The sequence below is a fragment of the Pygocentrus nattereri genome, chromosome 22, assembly GCF_015220715.1.
Source record: "Pygocentrus nattereri isolate fPygNat1 chromosome 22, fPygNat1.pri, whole genome shotgun sequence".
Classification (NCBI taxonomy): domain Eukaryota; kingdom Metazoa; phylum Chordata; class Actinopteri; order Characiformes; family Serrasalmidae; genus Pygocentrus; species Pygocentrus nattereri.
Window position 1 is genome coordinate 9,576,423 of NC_051232.1, and position 20,099 is coordinate 9,596,521.

Below are 20,099 nucleotides of genomic sequence, written 5' to 3' on the forward strand. Positions count from 1 at the left end.
TTTTTTTTCATCTGGATTTTTGGTGCTGCCAATTTTCTCCCCACCGTTGTTGAGTTCACTTCTATCCACTAGTCAGGACCCCCCAATCACACAAGACCACCATCATAAGGAGGGCAAAGGCTTCAAGTCCTCAAGTCTTCTTTTCAGACTGCCACTAATGCAATCCACTAATGCAATGTCATCAGACAGCTGAACACGCTCGGAGGAGATGCTGTCCGGTGGTGGTGTTACGTCAGCGTTGCGCTGAGTGATGGGGGGGCAGGTACGAGGGGGGGCCATCCTGTCCACCTAGATGGAGCCAGGACAACTGGGTTCTCCTGGACTCCCTGCCACAGATGGCTGTAGTATCACCAGGGATCGCTTAGATCACGTGCGTCAGGCTCCAGGCTTTGCAGGCCAGAACACTGCAGACTTCAGCCTCATTAAACACGCCTCACTCAGCTCGTCAGCCAATTAGTGAGGCCTTCATGAACTCAGTTCAGAGCGTCAGATGAGGGTAAACGCTGATCTTCACAGCACTTTGGCCTTGAGGGTCCCCAGTTTGACGAGCCTAACTTCGAAGGCTGCGCTACTCGGGAGCCCCCTGATCGTCTCTTTTAAATGTAGTACTGCCGGCTGTCTTGAAGCATCGCGGTATATTTTTGCCGTGTCGCCCACCTCGACTGAAACGTCGCTTGCATCACTTGTCCTTCTCGTAGGAGAACCCCGCGTCGCAGTCGCAGCCCTTAGCAGTGGTTTTAAATCACGATGATGATAAACAGCATGATTTATCGCACAGCCCTGGTGAGAAGCACCAGCATCAGTGAGTGGACTTCTCCTTTAAGGCCGTGGGTTGAGTAAGTCTGTCAGACACTAATGCTGTAATCCTTTAATTCATCCCCTGAACGGGCTTCTCTCCGTTCTTTGGTCTCTCCGTCGCCCTGAAACATTACACCACTGATCAATATTTAATAAGGGTGGAGTTCCTCCTCTTTATTCTCCTCCTCCCCTCTCCCTTCTCTCCTTTCTTTCTCTCCCCTCACCCTCTTCCCTCTCTCTCCCTTCTCTCCTTTCTTTCTCTCCCCTCACCCTCTTCCCTCTCTGTCCCTTCTCTTTCTTTCTCACCCTCATCCCTCTCTCTCCCTTCTCTCCTTTCTTTGTCTCCCCTCACCCTCTTACCTCTCTCTCCTTTCTTTTTCACACCTGTGAGTCTTTTCACTCTGTAGTTAGTTCTCTCTCTGCTGTCGGAGTGTGTGTGTGTGTGTGTCTGTGGCGATGTCTCCACGGCGATCATGTCTGTCATGTCATACTCAGACCAATCAGCAGTTCCTGAAGACGATCGCAGAGCAGAGCAGTGAACTGGAGGAGCTCCGCGCTCAGCTCAGGTAAACGGATATTGAAGGGCCACATCATGGAAATCTCAAATTTCCCCCGTTTTTATTTTAATGGAATTTTTAAAGTTCACAAAACGTTTACTGTCCAGTCCATACAGTCCGTATATGGAAACTAAGCTGTTTTGAATTCATTGGTCCTGTAGTTTATATGTATGCATCCACCTATTCAGCTTATAGCAGTTTAGCCCCGCCCACTTGTTCTGAAGTTATAAGGAGTGTTTCAGAGCATGCATATATATATATATATATATATATATATATATATATATATATATATATATATATATATATATATATATTAAATAAATAAAACAAACTTAGTTTGACATTGTCCACTTTATCAGCTCCACTTACTGTATAGCTGCACTCTGTAGTTCTACAGTTATAGACTGTAGTCCATCTGTTTCTCTGATACTCTGTTACCCTGTTCTTCAGTGGTCAGGACCCCCATGGACCCTCACAGAGCAGGTACTGTTTGGGTGGTGGGTCATTCTCAGCGCTGCAGTAACACTAACACTGGTGTGTTAGTGTGTGTTGTGCTGGTACGAGTGGATCAGACGCAGCAGTGCTGCTGGAGTTTTTAAACACTGTGTCCACTCACTGTCCACTCTATTAGACACTTCTTTATTAGACCTGCTTCGGTCCACTTTGTAGATGTAAAGTCAGAGACGACAGCTCATCTGCTGCACAGTTTGTGTTGGTCATCCTCTAGTCCTTCATCAGTGCCCACAGGACGCCGCCCACAGGACGCTGCTGGCTGGATATTTTTGGTTGGTGAACTATTCTCAGTCCAGCGGTGACACTGACGTGTTCAAACACTCCAGCAGCACTGCTGTGTCTGATCCACTCAGACCAGCACAACACACTCTAACACGCCACCACCTCGTCAGTGTTACTGCAGTGCTGAGAATGACCCACTGCTCTGTGGGGGTCCATGGGGGTCCTGACCACTGAAGAACAGGGTGTAGCTGTAGCACTACAGAGTGAAACTATATGGTCAGTGGAGCTGATGGTGCTGCGTCTTACCGAGCTGTGGATGTGGTTGCAGTCTGAGAGATCTCTAAACTAAAGCGTCCGTTTCAGGCAAGCGAAGCAGGATCTGAGAACCGCCACGGCGAAAGTGGACGAGATGACCAGACTCATGCAGAACGTTCAGGACCAGATGCAGAGGAAGGTGAGTGTGAATGTGGTGTATGCAAATGAGCCTTCAAACAATTAGTTCTTTTCTTTTTTTTTAAACTGCTTTTGACCGATCACAGCTCCTTATGTTTCTTTAGCATTGCTAAATTAGCTTGTAATACAACAAAAAGAAATAGTTTAGGTTGAAAAGTCGGTGCAGTACATGAATATGAAACGGTTCAGTCATGATTGTTCTATCAGTGTTTCAAAGTGCAACAAGTGGTGGTATAATTACAGTATGAAGCAATGTAGTTTCAATAGAATCTCTATATGCAGCAATAGAATCTCTACGCAGCTCTATGTAATCTCTATATATTATCAATGTAATCTCTATGCAGCAATAGAATCTCTATATGTAGCAATAGAATGTCTATACGCAGCAATAGAATGTCTATACGCAGCAATAGAATGTCTGTGTCAATAGAATCTCTGTGTCAATAGAATCTCTACGCAGCAATGTAATCTCTATATGTAGCAATGTAATCTCTATGCAGTAATACAATCTCTATCCGCAGCAATAGAATCTCTATCCGCAGCAATAGAATCTCTATCCGCAGCAATAGAATCTCTATCCGCAGCAATAGAATCTCTACGCAGCTGTATGTAATCTCTATATATTATCAATGTATTACTGCATAGAGATTACAATCTCTATATGTAGCAATGTAATCTCTATATGTAGCAATGTAATCTCTGTATGCAGCAATGTAATCTCTATGTATCAGTGTAGTCTCTGTATGCAACAATAGAATCTCTGTGTAGCAATGTATAACATCAAAATCACAGTCTGTAACAATATAATTGTAATTGGAAGCAGATTAAGTGCAACATGTTGCAACATAATCACAATATGTAGCAATAAATTCGCAATATGTAACAGTATAATCATATTACGGAGCCATGCAATCGCAATCCGGATCAATTTTATCACAGTGTATAATAACAATTGCAGTAAGAATAACATTATTAATATTAATTATTATTATTCTTATATAATTACAAAATAATTGTAGTATGTAGTAATATGATTGCAACCTGTACAAATATAACTTAAGCCTATAGCATTATAATGGCAGTATGTAGTAACGATCAGTGTGTAATAGTATAATGAGAATAATAAATCAGATATATAAAATAATATACAGAATACCAGTGAAATCACAGGATGATGTAGCTGCAGTATATAACCGTATTCATCGCAGTAAGTAGTAATATGATTGCAGTAAGTAGCAACAAACTATGTAGCCATATGCTGCGGTATTATTACATTACAGGTAGTTTTTCCTTATCGTGCAGCTGTAACATGATTGTGTGGGGTGTGTGTTTGTGTGTGTGTGTGTGTGTGTGTGTGTATGTAGGAGGAGGATGCAGTAGAGGCTCATGGGAGAGAGGAAGCATCTGATCGAAGACTGCAGCAGTTACAGACCGCACTCAGCCTGTTAGAGGGCAGGCACGTATACATGCATACATAAATACATGCACAGATACATCTGCAGGCTTCTATTAGTTTTCACAGATGTTTCACACACACAGCGCATATATACTGCCGGTGTATGTACAACTAATATATTGTCGTAATACTACTGTTATAAAAACTACGTACTGATAAAAAATATAGAATTTAATATAAGTAATGGCAAAAATTCCACTAATGAACCACTCTAAGAAAACCATCTTCACGGATGAGATGCCACTTTGAACAAAACACTTCGCTGTTGTCTGAAGAAAACCTCGTATCTCCAAAATGGTAACTTTACAGGAGAAGGAAAAAACTGACTTTACTTTTAATGGAAGTCAGTGGAACCAGACGTTACTCCAAGTAAATTTGGGCTGCTACTTTTGGTCCTTTCTTCATAAAATTTGCACAGAATGTAAAGGGCAGCAGGCGCTTGTGAATTACATCAAAAACTAAAAAAATGAAGGTTTTCATACGACAGCAGCGATAGTTCATTTGCACAGGATCATTTTCCAGCCTCTTTATCCTTTAGAATTAAATAGTGCCTTTCAGAATGATGCATGTAAATGAGCTCTGTTCTCATTCAGAAAGCAGTCCAGGATGAAACACTCCTTATAACTTCAGTGTAGTGGTGGGTGGGGTTAACCTGCTGTAGGCGTATATATGTAAATGAGTTCTATTATGTGACATCACAAAAAAAAAGGATAAACAGACGTTTTTGCTGATTCATCTCCATGTATGTATTGTGGAGTGAAATGTAGTAAAATTCAGTTTTCCCTTTAAGCGGAGATGTTTGGGCCCTTGTGCATACAGGTAACTGTGTTATAACTGTGTTATAAAGATATGACTCACAGAGCAGCTATGATGACCGCTGTGTCGGTCTAGCTGAATGCAGGATTTTTAATATTCATGTCGTAATTGTTGCTGTTTTCTTCAATCTGAAGACATCAGTAGTGTCAAAATTATAAGTGCCTGTATTTCCAGCGTTGTGCTGCTCTGTTGCTGTTAAGGCTGAAGGGGGCGACAGCAGAGGCAGAGACGGTACGGAGGGAGCAGGCATTGTGGGAAAGGAAGCTGGGGGAGCTGCAGAGCCGCTGTGCGACTTTAGAGGAGGAAAAATTTGAAACTTTCCAACGACTCCGAAACTCACTGCAGCTCGCAGAGGAGGCGTCCCTACAGAGAGACCAGGTCAGTTTATATATACACTACACAGAGACCGGGTCAGTTTATATATGCACTACAGAGAGACCAGGTCAGTTTATATATACACTACACAGAGACCAGGTCAGTTTATATATACACTACAGAGAGAATAGGTCAGTTTATATATACACTACAGAGAGAATAGGTCAGTTTATATATACACTACAGAGACCAGGTCAGTTTATATATACACTACAGAGAGGCCAGGTCAGTTTATGTATACACTACACAGAGACCAGGTCAGTTTATACAGTGGGTTGCAAAAGTATTCATACCCCTTGAACTTTTCCATATTTTGTCACATTACAACCACAAACATAAATATATTTCACTGGAATTTAATGTGAAAGACCAACACAAAGTGGTATACAATTGTGAAGTGGAAAGAAAATTATACATGAATCAAAACATTTTTTACAAATAAAAAACTAATAAGTGCGACGTGCAAAAGTATTCAGCCCCCCTGAGTCAATACTTTGTGGAGCCACCTTTTGCTGCAATTACAGCTGCAAGTCTTTTAGGGTATGTCTCCACCAGCTTTGCACATCTAGTGACTGAAATTCTTGCCCATTCCTCCTTGCAAAACAGCTCAAGCTCAGTCAGATTGGATGGAGAGCGTTTGTGAACAGCAGTTTTGAGATCTTGCCACAAATTCTCAATTGGGTTTAGGTCTGGACTCTGACTGGGCCATTCTAACACATGAATATTCTTTTTTTTAAACCACTCCATTGTAGCTCTGGCTTTATGTTTAGGGTCGTTGTCCTGCTGGAAGGTGAACCTCCGCCCCAGTCTCAAATCTTTTGCTGACTCCAACAGGTTTTCTTCCAAGATTGCCCTGTATTTGGCTCCATCCATCTTCCCATCAACTTTGACCAACTTCCCGGTCCCTGCTGAAGAGAAGCACCCCCAGAGCATGATGCTGCCACCACCATATTTGACAGTGGGGATGGTGTTTTCAGAGTGATGTGCAGTGTTATTTCTCCGCCACGCATAGCGTTTTGCATTGTGGCCAAAAAGTTCTATTTTGGTCTCGTCTGACCAAAGCACCTTCTTCCACATGTTTGCTGTGTCCTCAACATGGCTTCTGGCAAACTGCAAACGGGACTTCTTATGGTTTTCTTTTAACAATGGCTTTCTCCTTGCCACTCTTCCATAAAGACCACATTTGTGTAGTGCACGACTAATTGTTGTCCTGTGGACAGTTTCCCCCACCTGAGCTGTGGCTCTCTGCATTTCATCCAGAGTCACCATGGGCCTCTTGGCTGCCTCTCTGATCAGTGATCTCCTTGTTCGGCCTGTAAGTTTAGGTGGACGGCCTTGTCTTGGCAGGTTTACTGTGGTGCCATACTCTTTCCATTTCCGGATGATGGATTGAACAGTGCTCCGTGAGATGTTCAAAGCTTGGGAAATCTTTTTATAACCTAAGCCTGCTTTAAACTTCTCCAAAACCATATTCCTAACCTGTCTGGTGTGTTCTTTGGACTTCATGATGCTGTTTGCTCCCCAATATTCTCTTAACCAACATCTGAGGCCGTCACGGAGCAGCTGTATTTGTACTGAGATTAGATTACACACAGGTGGACCCTTTTGAGTCATTAGCAGTCATCAGGCAACTTCTGAATGCAATTGGTTGCACTCAGGGAAAAGGGGGCTGAATACTTTTGCACGTCGCACTTATTAGTTTTTTATTTGTAAAAAATGTTTTGATTCATGTATAATTTTCTTTCCACTTCACAATTGTATACCACTTTGTGTTGGTCTTTCACATTAAATTCCAGTGAAATATATTTATGTTTGTGGTTGTAATGTGACAAAATATGGAAAAGTTCAAGGGGTATGAATACTTTTGCAATCCACTGTATATACACTACAGAGAGACCAGGTCAGTTTATATATACACTACAGAGACCAGGTCAGTTTATATATACACTACAGAGAGGCCAGGTCAGTTTATATTTACACTACACAGAGACCAGGTCAGTTTATATATACACTACACAGAGACCAGGTCAGTTTATATATACACTACAGAGACCAGGTCAGTTTATATATACACTACAGAGACCAGGTCAGTTTATATATACACTACACAGAGACCAGGTCAGTTTATATATATATACACTACACAGAGACCAGATCAGTTTATATATACACTACAGAGAGACCAGGTCAGTTTATATATACACTACAGAGAGACCAGGTCAGTTTATATATACACTACAGAGACCAGGTCAGTTTATATATACACTACACAGAGACCAGGTCAGTTTATATATATACACTACAGAGAGACCAGATCAGTTTATATATACACTACAGAGAGACCAGGTCAGTTTATATATACACTACAGAGAGACCAGGTCAGTTTATATATACACTACAGAGACCAGGTCAGTTTATATATACACTACAGAGACCAGGTCAGTTTATATATACACTACAGAGAGACCAGGTCAGTTTATATATACACTACAGAGAGACCAGGTCAGTTTATATATATATATATACACTACACAGAGACCAGGTCAGTTTATATATACACTACACAGAGACCAGGTCAGTTTATATATACATTACAGAGACCAGGTCAGTTTATATATACACTACACAGAGAGGCCGGGTCAGTTTATATATACACTACACAGAGAGGCCGGGTCAGTTTATATATACACTACACAGAGAGACCGGGTCAGTTTATATATACACTACACAGAGACCGGGTCAGTTTATATATACACTACACAGAGACTGGGTCAGTTTATATATACACTACACAGAGACCGGGTCAGTTTATGTATACACTACACAGAGAGGCCAGGTCAGTTTATATATACACTACAGAGAGACCGGGTCAGTTTATATATACACTACACAGAGACCGGGTCAGTTTATATATACACTACACAGAGAGACCGGGTCAGTTTATATATACACTACACAGAGAGGCCGGGTCAGTTTATATATACACTACACAGAGAGGCCGGGTCAGTTTATATATACACTACACAGAGACTGGGTCAGTTTATATATACACTACACAGAGACCGGGTCAGTTTATGTATACACTACACAGAGAGGCCAGGTCAGTTTATATATACACTACAGAGAGACCGGGTCAGTTTATATATACACTACACAGAGACCGGGTCAGTTTATATATACACTACACAGAGACCGGGTCAGTTTATATATACACTACACAGAGAGACCGGGTCAGTTTATATATACACTACACAGAGAGACCGGGTCAGTTTATATATACACTACAGAGAGACCGGGTCAGTTTATATATACACTACAGAGAGGCCGGGTCAGATTTACGCAGATAGGTCACGGAGAGTGTAATCTACTACTAGGACTTATGTGAAGATCTGATGATATTTTAAGTCAAATTCATACAGAAATATAAATTCCAAAGGGTTCACAAACTTTCAGGCACCACTGCATGTATATGCTGCGGAGAGTGCGGGTCAGTGTTACATACACACTGCTGTATTTGAACTGTGGTCTTGGGTGTTGCAGTGTGAGGATTGCTCTCTAATTGACTGTAATGTGTGTGTGTATTTCCATCAGGCCCAGCTGAGGGAGAAGCAGAGGGTGGAGGAGTTGGAGAGAATGAAGGAAGGGATGAAGCAACTGGTGGAGGAAGCAGCTGCTCGTACCAGGAGAGAGGTACCACACCCCTCTCCACACTAGGCTTGAGGCTAAGGTCAGGAATCGCACGTAGTTTCCATCTGTCACGGTTTCCTCTCAGGCTGAACGATTTAACTTCTTGGCTTTAAGGTGGACTGAATTAATTATCTTCATCTGGCGCTTTTCCTTTTTTGTCCAGGTAAAATGTTCAGTTAGAATGTAAGTCTTTATTTCAGCCACCAGAGGGCGTAATAGCATAATAATTACTGCCTGTTGGTAAAAGGGAAAATCCTTTGATTTTTCAAATGTTAAAATGTAAACAGAGTTGTTCAGAGTGGTTTGGTGTGAAATGCTCTGTTTCAGAGAAACTCGAGTCAGACTTCATATTGCAGGGGTAAAATAGTGCCCCAAGAAATCTTTTATTTTTATTTTTTCTCTTCAGATTTGCTTGTGGTTTGCTAGTAGTTCTGGATAGAAGATAAAATGACAATATTCCAGCCATCACCTCTGTAAGGATATCTGAGTCAATGGGTTTCTCTGTAGTGAGCTGTTTCAATTCAAACCACTCTGAATGTTTTTATTTACCTTTGTTTAAGATCAGATGTGTGTGTTTCAGGTGGAGACGGTCCGTAAACAGTGTAACACTCAGATTCATCGCCTTACTGAAGAACTGTCTGCTCTACAGCTGGTCAGAATAAACCAAATACTGCCCCCATACACACAGTGCTGCCCCCATACACAAAATACTGCCCCACCCCTGCCTATATACACACAATACTGCCCCCATATACACAGTGCTGCCCCCATACACACAATACTGCCCCACTCCTGCCTATATACACACAATACTACCCCCATACACACAGTGCTGCCCCCATACACACAATGCTGCCCCACTCCTGCCTATATACACACAATACTGCCCCATACACACAGAGCTGCCCCCATACACACAATACTGCCCCACTCCTGCCTATATACATACAATACTGCCCCCATACACACAGTGCTGCCCCCATACACACAATATTGCTCCACTCCTGCCTATATACACACACAGTGCTGCCCCCATACACACAGTGCTGCCCCACTCCTGCCTACATACACGCCATATTGCCCCACTGCTGCCCCCATACACACAGTACTGCTCCACTGCTGCTTCCTTACACACAATACTGCCCCGCTGCTGCCTCCACCCACAATACTGCCTCACTGCTACCCCCATACACACAGTAGAGCCCCACTGCTGCCTCCATGCACAATACTGCCCCACTGCTGCCTCCACACATACACAATACTGCCCCACTGCTGCCTCCACACACACACAATACAGGTCCTTCTCAAAAAATTTGCATATTGTGATAAAGTTCATTATTTTCTGTAATGTACTGATAAACATTAGACTTTCATATATTTTAGATTCATTACACACAACTGAAGTTGTTCAAGCCTTTTATTTTTTTCATATTAATGATTTTGGCAAAAAAGTAAAGCAAAAACAAAAATCTCAAAAAATTAGCATATTTCATCCGACCAATAAAAGAAGTGTTTTTAATACAAAAAAGTCAACCTTCAAATAATTATGTTCAGCTATGCACTCAATACTTGGGCGGGAATCCTTTTGCAGAAATGACTGCTTCAATGCGGCGTGGCATGGAGGCAATCAGCCTGTGGCACTGCTGAGGTGTTATGGAGGCCCAGGATGCTTCGATAGCGGCCTTAAGCTCATCCAGAGTGTTGGGTCTTGCGTCTCTCAACTTTATCTTCACAATATCCCACAGATTCTCTATGGGGTTCAGGTCAGGAGAGTTGGCAGGCCAATTGAGCACAGTAATACCATGGTCAGTAAACCATTTACCAGTGGTTTTGGCACTGTGAGCAGGTCGTGCTGAAAAATGAAATCTTCATCTCCATAAAGCTTTTCAGCAGATGGAAGCATGAAGTGCTCCAAAATCTCCTGATAGCTAGCTGCATTGACCCTGCCCTTGATAAAACACAGTGGATCAACACCAGCAGCTGACATGGCACCCCAGACCATCACTGACTGTGGGTACTTGACACTGGACTTCAGGCATTTTGGTCTTCCTCCAGACTCTGGCACCTTGATTTCCAAATGACATGCAAAATTTGCTTTCATCCGAAAAAAGTACTTTGGACCACTGAGCAACATTCCATTGCTGCTTCTCTGTAGCCCAGGTCAGGCGCTTCTGCCGCGGTTTCTGGTTCAAAAGTGGCTTGACCTGGGGAATGCGGCACCTGTTTCTACTCCAGACTCAGTCCACTGCTTCCGCAGGTCCCCCAAGGTCTGGAATCGGCCCTTCTCCACAATCTTCCTCAGGGACCGGTCACCTCTTCTCGTTGTGCAGCGTTTTCTGCCACACTTTTTCCACAGACTTCCCACTGAGGTGCCTTGATACAGCACTCTGGGAACAGCCTATTCGTTCAGAAATTTCTTTCTGTGTCTTACCCTCTTGCTTGAGGGTGTCAATGATGGCCTTCTGGACAGCAGTCAGGTCGGCAGTCTTACCCATGATTGCGGTTTTGAGTAATGAACCAGGCTGGGAGTTTTTAAAAGCCTCAGGAATCTTTTGCAGGTGTTTAGAGTTATTTCGTTGATTCAGATGTTCAGAGGCTTGTTTAGAGAACCTTTTCATGATATGCTAATTTTGTGAGAGAGGAATTTTGGGTTTTCATGAGCTGTATGTCAAAATCATCAGTATTAAAACAATAAAAGACCTGAAATATTTCAGTTGGTGTGCAATGAATCTAAAATGTATGAAAGTTTAATTTTTATAATTACATTATGGAAAAGAATGAACTTTATCACAATATGCTAATTTTTTTAGAAGGACCTGTACTGTGGTTACCTCAATATTGTGATGCTTGTTTGTATTTTTCGTATTATGGTTTAAAACACCGTAACTGTCATAGCGCGTACCGTTTAATGTTGCTGTGTTTTCAGGAATGTGCAGATAAAGAGACTCAGATAGAGAGGGCACACAGAGAGAGGAAAGCTGTTGAAGAGGAACTGGAGAAGGTAACAACCCCCTTGCAATTCCCTAGCAACAACCTGGGACACCACTAGTGACCACCAGTGGTACCCCAGCAGCATCTTAGCAGCCACTTGGTATACAATAGCAAACACTGCAGCCACTGTACCATAGCACAGTAGCTAAAGGGCAACATCCCGGCAACCAGCTTCAATACCGATTAATACCAGGTATTGCTAATGGGCTGCTGGAGGATCTCAGGTGGCAGCAACAACCAAATTAGCCATAGTTAAACCACCACCTGTTACCTTAGCAACACTTGGCAACACCGTAGCAACTACCAGGGACTTGCTTAAGCTGCACAATCAGGGCATTTTCTTTAGGAAATGCACATTTCTGGTTTAGTCACTGAATTAGAACATTTTCAGTTTGACTCATTGGAGAGAAAATAGCGCTATTTAAACAGAGACTTTGGCTAACAGGAAGTAATCTGTCTAGTAGATCTCAGACGCACCTGTCCATGTTCGCTGGCCTTTCGTATGTTACAGGTAGCCCTGTTCACTGACGGCAGCTCACGGGCCGTACAGAGGCCGTGCAGCGGGCAGTGCAGTGCGGGGCAGTGGGTGTTCTTAATGATTGTCTCCGTGTTGCAGGTGTACAGAGAAGGTCGCTGTGGAGAGCCGGAGCTCAGGAAGCTGGAGGCTCTGCATCAGAGATGCTTAAACGCAGAGAGACTGAAGGAGGAAATGGAGCTCACGCTGCACAGCACACAGTCCAACATGAAGAAACTGGAGATGGAGTGAGTAACACACACACAGTCCAATCAGCACAGTGTTCATCTCTGAGAGAGACAGGAGAAAATCAGGCAAAATAAGAGTCTTTCATAATTCGCCTGAACGTTAAAGATAAACGCCAGACGGCCTTTGCGTTAATATTATTGATACAGTTCTGGACTGTTGTTCTTATTGTGTCAGTTTTTTTCAAACTAATCAAAAATTAGAATGATTGTACACAGGGAAACGTCACTGATGATTCAGGGGTTTGTTTATTTATTTACAAAAAAAAAAGCTCCTCACAGAAAGTTCCTTCATGATCTGGTTCTGAATTCACTGCCTGATGACTGAGACGCTGTTTTATGAGAGTTTAGAGAACTTCAACTCCATTCATGGTGGAGGGAGACATGCAGGGCGCTGTGCGGCAAAATAGTCCCCAAAGAAAACTCGTTATTCCAGATTTTCCACTGTTTTCCATCATCAACATTCCATATAAACTCAGAAGACTCGTGTAGGTTCTCTGGTCATGGCGACGCCTGGTTCCCATCACCACCACTGTAGAGACGTCTGAACCGTTTCTCTCTGTCCGACGCGTTCAGTTATACAGAGATAGAGAAGTCAGTGCATTTGAGTGTCTAGGTTGGTTTTGTCTGCAATAAAGTGTATGTGAATGCCATCAACACCGTTTTGTGATGAATAGATTCAGTGAGGAGCTGTCACGGTGTCAAGAGGAGGTGCGCAGGCTGCAGGTGGCGCTGGCGAGCGCGCGGGAGGAGAGCAGCAGCATCAGCGAGGACCGGCTCAGCCTGCAGCAGGAGAACCAGCAACTACAGCGAGACATGGAGACACTCCGGAAAGAGTGCGCGCTGGTTCAGAGGCAGGCCAAGCAGCAGGTGCACAGAGCTTTAACCTCAGTGTGTGCAGGTTCCTCACCGGTCGTCGGGCCCCGCAGAGGAAGCCTTTTACAGACTGACTTTAAAACCATTTCAACCTCCTGCGCCCGTGGGTCTGTTTCAGTTTGTCCGTCTGAACTGTCGTGACCAAAGCGTAAGGCGAATTATTCAGTAACGGCATGAAATAACTACATTTTGATTTTTTATTTTCTGTAAAAGCCCCTCAGATTAAGTTTTTAAGTAATTAAGATTAGTGTTTTATGATCTCCACACATCACTACACACTGACGATTTACTGCTGAGAGCCAAAAATCTCCGCCACTCTTTGTGTTATTTTCTAAAACTAATGTTTCCAGAGCAGATCACTGAAGAGTTGTCTGTTTATAGTTTAGAGCCCAGATTTGGGGAAAAACAGGTCGAGTTTCAGTAGAAAAACAAACTGAGTTCAGCTTCTTTTATTATAAGGGTTTAAAATGACATCACCGTCTATTAGACTGGAGAGATAGACGAGAGCTCATGGAATATGAATATGAAATTATGCAATAAACAACATGACTTTGTGTGTTTTGGAACCACCGGTGGTTCCACAGTGGGCACATCGAAGAGCCGTTACTGCTGTATGCATGTTTTTTCCCCAGAGAGTATATTTTGGAGCCGGACTCTGTGTGTGTGTGTGTGTGTGTGTTTGTGTTTGTGTGTGTGTCTGGGATTGTCCAGAAAATTCCATTTCTTCCATTTAAGCTTGAAAATAAACAGAATACTTTCTGCGCTGTGCTGAAATGTGAATGAATGTGCTGAAAACTGCAACAAAGGCTATTTCTAGCTCTCTATTCAGATCGAAGCAGGTTTTTCCCTCCATGTTCAGACGACTCTCAGGTGGATTCACTCTGCTGATCAGAGACTTTTGCGTATTTAATGTGAAAATAATTCTTTAATTTGGATGCTAACAGATTCTATAATGGTCAGAGAGATCAAGCAGAGTGAAGCAGCGTCTGTTTGAGGAGGTTTAGTAATTGTGTAGTTTGCTTATCATCATCAGACGGACGACTGTACTGTGTACCTGTGCGTGCAGGTCTGTAGACGGGCTGAACAGGTTTCCAACTGCGTGCGATTGTGTGCAGGTGTCCCGTATGCAGCAGGAGCTCAGTGTGAAGGAGCAGGGTTTGGAGACCAGGCTGAGGGAGATGGAGGAGAGCAGTAAGATCTCCACGGCGGGACTGAGCCGCCTGCTGCTCGCCCAGCAGAAAACCACCAACCGCTACAGAGAGGAAACCAAACAACTCACCAACACCTTCCACAGCTCGCTCAGCTCGCTCAGGTCAGACATGAGACACGCCCTCAAATGAACACCTTCATGACTAGTAATGACTGCATGTCATGACAAACCTAGTTATAACTCCCAGTCATACTGGGCTTCCTCAAGAGGAGATATTTAGAAAGGGTCCCTGCTTATTGTGTATTAGTTTTATTTACTATTATAAGGTTAATCATTTTGAACAAATAAACACTTGTATAGATGTGTGTTCATATATCTATGTACATGTTCCTTCTTCCAAAAACTGATTTTTTATATATATATATATATATATATATATATATATATATATATATATATATATATATATATATAATAAAAATATAGCTATTGCATTTTTCTCAATTTATGCTGTTTTCAATGTAAGAGATTTTTGGTGCAGTACTTCGTATCTTAAAATGAAAAAGAAATGAATTTCTTTTTTTTTTTTTTTTCCTCACATTAATTCTCATTCTTTCTAGCAACCAGCTTGCGAAACCATAACAACCACCTGGAACAACTTTAGCAAGCACCTTAAGCACAATAGCGATCTAAAAATATCATAGCAACCCCATGGCAACACCATAAAAAACCATCTGGTATATGACACCACCTAACAACCTACAACTGCCTAGTAACCACATGAAACACTATAGCAACCACTTTGCAACTGTTTTGCAAAACCCTAGCAACCTTAATTGCCATAGCAACCAACCAGCAACACTCTAGCTGTGCTTTTTCACTCTGCTTTTTCTTTTTTTTTAGGAAATGCACTTTTCCAGTCGTTCAACATTCCCAAATTGATGCAGTTGGATCGCCACCCTCAGGCGTTTTAGTTCTGTTTGTTTGTGTTTCAGATCAGAGCTGAACAAGCAGAAGCAGCGCTGCCAGGAACTGGAGATTCAGCTGGAAACTCACCATGAGAAAGTCCTGGAGGTGAGGAACGATCTTCTGATTTAGCTTCATGAATCTGTTTGACTTAAAGTAGCTCTATCGTGCTTTTATAGTGGTGACCTAAAACAATAAAATGATATCATAATTCAGATAAAATTCTCACAGTAAATAAAAACAGCCAAGAAATAAATGGTGCTACTATTAATGTCTCGCCGTAGGTATTTAAGTCATGATGTTTGACGGAAGGAAGTTTGTCGTCATAATTTGGTTCTATGAAGATAAGAACTTTATTGGTCTCTAAAGGGAAGTTCGACTGTTGCAGAGTAGATGTGTGTGTGTGGTACAGTGTACAGGCACCATGTTCAATCTCAGGAAGATGATAATAAGGAAGATAATTGGATGAATAGAAAATGAAGGTCCCTTATTGCACTTGTGACTGGGACAAAATCATGAATATTACATAAGCTCTGCCAAAAAGTTTGGTATCACTATATTAGGTGATACCAATTACCTAATATAGTATGCCTTTCTATCAAGCCTTCAAGGGGAATTCCACCAATGTCCCAAAATGTCCCTGTAATTCCACGTTTGAGATGTGAAATGGTTGATTGTAGAGAGACTGTCTTTCCAGTGGTGGTGATCGGAACCAGGGGTCTCCATGACTACAACACAAATATTGACATTCTATTTACCATTCAGACCCACCAGAGAACCTACTCGAGTCTTCTGAGCTTATATGGAATGTTGATTGTAGTAAAATAGTGGAAGGTCTGAAATAAATCCATTTTCTTTGGAGATTATTTTGCTTCCCAGTGCCCAGCATTTATTTGTCCTCCAATTAATGGCTTTAAAATATACATGTGGTCCCAAAATCTCCATAAAACTAGATCTGACATCAGGCAACATATTCACAACCATTTCATATAATAACTTTGTGAGGGAGCTTTTAGCGGTGGATGTCTGGTTCCTATCACCATCACTGTGAACAGTTCTGTTGCTAAGGTTCTCTAGAACTAAGTTTTTAACGCCAGACCCCTCTAAAAAAAGTTATATTGATTAAAACTTGTTAATAATGTAGCTTATGCAGACGCCACTCAGTCTTAGACGAGGCGTTAATGTCATCATTCATGTTAATGCTGTGCATTTTGTAGTTTACATAGAAAAATGCAGTTTGAACTACCTGCTATCATTCTAATGTTCAAAGCTAAAACTGAATTCATTAGAACTAGCTTTTCAGAAATGAAAAGTAAGGCACTCTTTAAAGTAACATAATAAAAATGATCATTGTAACGGTAGCGGTGATAAAGTTTTTGTCACTTTTGTCAAGCAAGACATGCTTTACAAATCAGCAAACAGCACACAAAACGTTCCTAGCGTGAAGCATCCTGGTTTGTGATGCATTCGAACTCCGCTTCCGCACTAAAAATTGTCCCGGTTTACAGATCAGTCTAACTCCGCTATCGCTGTAAAAAGTGTCCCGGTCTGCGGCTCAGTCTAACCCCTCTACCGCGGTAAAAAGTGTCCCGGTCTGCGGCTCAGTCTAACTCCTCTACAGCGCTAAAAAGTGTCCTGGTCTGCGGCTCAGTCTAACTCCGCTACCACAGTAAAAATTCTCCAGGTTTGTGGCCCGGTCAAACTCTGCTACCACAAAAAAACGCTGAAGTCAAACTTCTCTACTGTGGCGAAGTTCTAAATGTGTGGAGAATCCAGTGTGAAAAGTTTAATATAAACACCACAAATGATGCCAAACTAACAGAAACTCGGTGGACAGTGGCTGCCAGAATGTGCACAGTGTCCTAGCACTCCATCAGCACCAAAACTCCAAAGTGAAACTAAACCGGAATACAAAACAGAGCTAAATTAAAACGAATGAACAAGAATTGTAATCCTGGTGTGATGCTTAGTTATTGCTTAATGGCCAGTTAATTGGGCAGCCAGTTGATTAGCAGGGCTTGGCTTCATATAACTTAACAGTGGTATTACAGGTGTATAGAATGGTCACCGAAAATGACTGTAACATATAAACGTCGATTGATTGTATGGTGTTGTAACGTTATATTGCTGTTGCTGGAAGCATGAGCGGCAGGTCGCGGAGCAGCAGGAGAAGAATGCTCGCCTGCAGAGGCGTCTGACTCAGGCTGAGCAGAAAGCTTCCAGTGCATCTCATCAGGTACGTACAGGTCCAGTCTACACTGAAAGTACAGAAGTATCCAGCCCTTCTGGCTCTATTACACATTTCTACCACTAATAGCTACAGTGAATAATGTATGTTTTGGCTTTGAACCCGTGGGTTGATGTGTGTATTGTTTCAGCTGAGTGTGATGTCCCACAGAAGAAAAGCTGCTTCCATGATGGACCTGGAGACACTATCGTAAATTAGTCGACCACTTCACCAATTATCATTAATTACTGTTTAAGATTTTCTACGATTTTTCAAAGCAGCTGTTTTTAAAACTGCACGGTGAAATATACTGAAAAGTGTTTCTTTAACACTGATGCGTGAGGAATAGCTGAAGGCTCTTTTCAAAAGCTCTCAGTATGGCAACTGAAAAACTACACTTACAGTTTCCTTTTTATCTGGAGATTGTTGTGGACATCAGCAGGCCTCTGGTAGAGCGCCAGCAAACATTAGGAACTTTGACAGTAGTAATACTTGAACTGCAAGTTAAAAAGAACCTCATAAAGATAAGATAAAGATATTGGATGTTTATTATAATGTGCATGAGATTGATGAATTTTCGGATGAAATTTGAATATTTTGGACAAAATAAATCATACAGAAGCATTTTCTGACTACTTTTGATGCCTTGCATTAAGTGAATTAATGAACGGTCAAAAAACGCTCACGAAGGTAAGGCTTACGTTTTTTGGCGAATTTGCCCCAATGACAAATGTGCATTTTCTGATGAAATTTGAATATTTTGGACAAAATAAATCATACAGAAACATTTTCTGACTCCTTTTGATGCCTAGGTGTGAATATTAAGTTAATTAATGAACGGTCAAAAAAAGCACACGAAGGTAAGGCTATAGCCTTACGTTTTCTGGCGAATTTGGCCCAATGACAAATGTGCATTTTCTGATGAAATTTGAATATTTTGGACAAAATAAATCATACAGAAGCATTTTCTGACTCCTTTTGATGCCTTGGTGTGAATATTAAGTGAATTTATGAACGGTCAAAAAACGCACACGAAGGTTAAGTTTTTTGGCGAATTTGCCCCAATGACATGTGCATTTTCTGATAAAATTTGCATATTTTGGACTAAATAAATCATACAGAAGCATTTTTCAACAACTTTTGATGCCTTGGTGTGAGTATTAAGTGAATTACTGAACGGTCAAAAAACACACACGAAGGTTACGTTTTTTGGCGAATTTGCCCCAATGACAAATGTGCATTTTCTGATGAAATTTGAAGATTTGGGACAAAATAAATAATACGGAAGCATTTTTCAACAACTTTTCATGCCTTGGAGTGAACATTAAGTGAATTAATGAACGGTCCAAAAACGCACACGAAGGTAACTATAGCCTTACGTTTTTTGGCGAATTTGGACCAATGACAAATGTGCATTTTCTGATGAAATTTGAATATTTTGGACAAAATAAATCATACAGAAGAATTTTCCAACAACTTTTGATGCCTTGGTGTAAGTATTAAGTGAATTAATGAAAAAAAAAGCACACGAAGGTAAGGCTATAGCCTTATGTTTTCTGGTGAATTTGGCCCAATGACAAATGTGCATTTTCTGATGAAATTTGAATATTTTGGACAAAATAAATCATATAGAATCATTTTCTGACCACTTTTGATGCCTTGGAGTGAATATTAAGTGAATTAATGAACGGTCAAAAAACGCACACGAAAGTAAGGCTATAGCCTTACCTTTTTTGGCGAATTTGGCCCAAAGTCAAATGTGCATTTTTTGATGAAATTTGAAGATTTGGGACAAAATAAATCATACGGAAGCATTTTTCAACAACTTTTCATGCCTTGGAGTGAATAATAAGTGAATTAATGAACGGTCAAAAAATGCACACGAAGGTAAGGCTATAGCCTTACCTTTTTTGGCGAATTTGGCCCAATGATAAATGTGCATTTTCTGATGAAATTTGAATATTTTGGGCAAAATAAATCATACAGAAGCATTTTTCAACAACTTTTCATGCCTTGGAGTGAACATTAAGTGAATTAATGAACGGTCAAAAAACGCACACGAAAGTAAAGCTATAGCCTTACGTTTTCTGGCGAATTTGGCCAAATGACAAATGTGCATTTTCTGATGAAATTTGAATATTTTGGACAAAATAAATCATACAGAAGCATTTTCTGACTCCTTTTGATGCCTAGGTGTGAATATTAAGTTAATTAATGAACGGTCAAAAAACGCACACGAAGGTAAAGCTT

The 20,099-nt window shown here is 41.4% G+C and overlaps 1 protein-coding gene across 3 annotated transcripts in view; it reads left to right on the forward strand.

The window, feature by feature from the left end:
* Positions 1 to 18,481, forward strand: part of sclt1 (sodium channel and clathrin linker 1) — a 43,554-nt gene extending 25,073 nt beyond the window's left edge. For all 3 annotated transcript variants that reach the window (XM_037532917.1, XM_017687949.2, XM_037532916.1), the window contains 13 exons: positions 1,294 to 1,364; positions 2,457 to 2,547; positions 3,911 to 4,002; positions 5,019 to 5,196; positions 8,785 to 8,883; positions 9,461 to 9,532; positions 11,807 to 11,881; positions 12,488 to 12,633; positions 13,308 to 13,500; positions 14,622 to 14,818; positions 15,652 to 15,730; positions 17,763 to 17,858; positions 18,001 to 18,481. In XM_037532917.1, the coding sequence (XP_037388814.1) occupies positions 1,294 to 1,364; positions 2,457 to 2,547; positions 3,911 to 4,002; positions 5,019 to 5,196; positions 8,785 to 8,883; positions 9,461 to 9,532; positions 11,807 to 11,881; positions 12,488 to 12,633; positions 13,308 to 13,500; positions 14,622 to 14,818; positions 15,652 to 15,730; positions 17,763 to 17,858; positions 18,001 to 18,063 (1,452 nt within the window). In that variant the 3' untranslated portion in view covers positions 18,064 to 18,481. The remainder of the gene's footprint in view (positions 1 to 1,293; positions 1,365 to 2,456; positions 2,548 to 3,910; positions 4,003 to 5,018; positions 5,197 to 8,784; positions 8,884 to 9,460; positions 9,533 to 11,806; positions 11,882 to 12,487; positions 12,634 to 13,307; positions 13,501 to 14,621; positions 14,819 to 15,651; positions 15,731 to 17,762; positions 17,859 to 18,000) is intronic.
* The last annotated feature ends 1,618 nt before the right edge of the window (positions 18,482 to 20,099 follow it).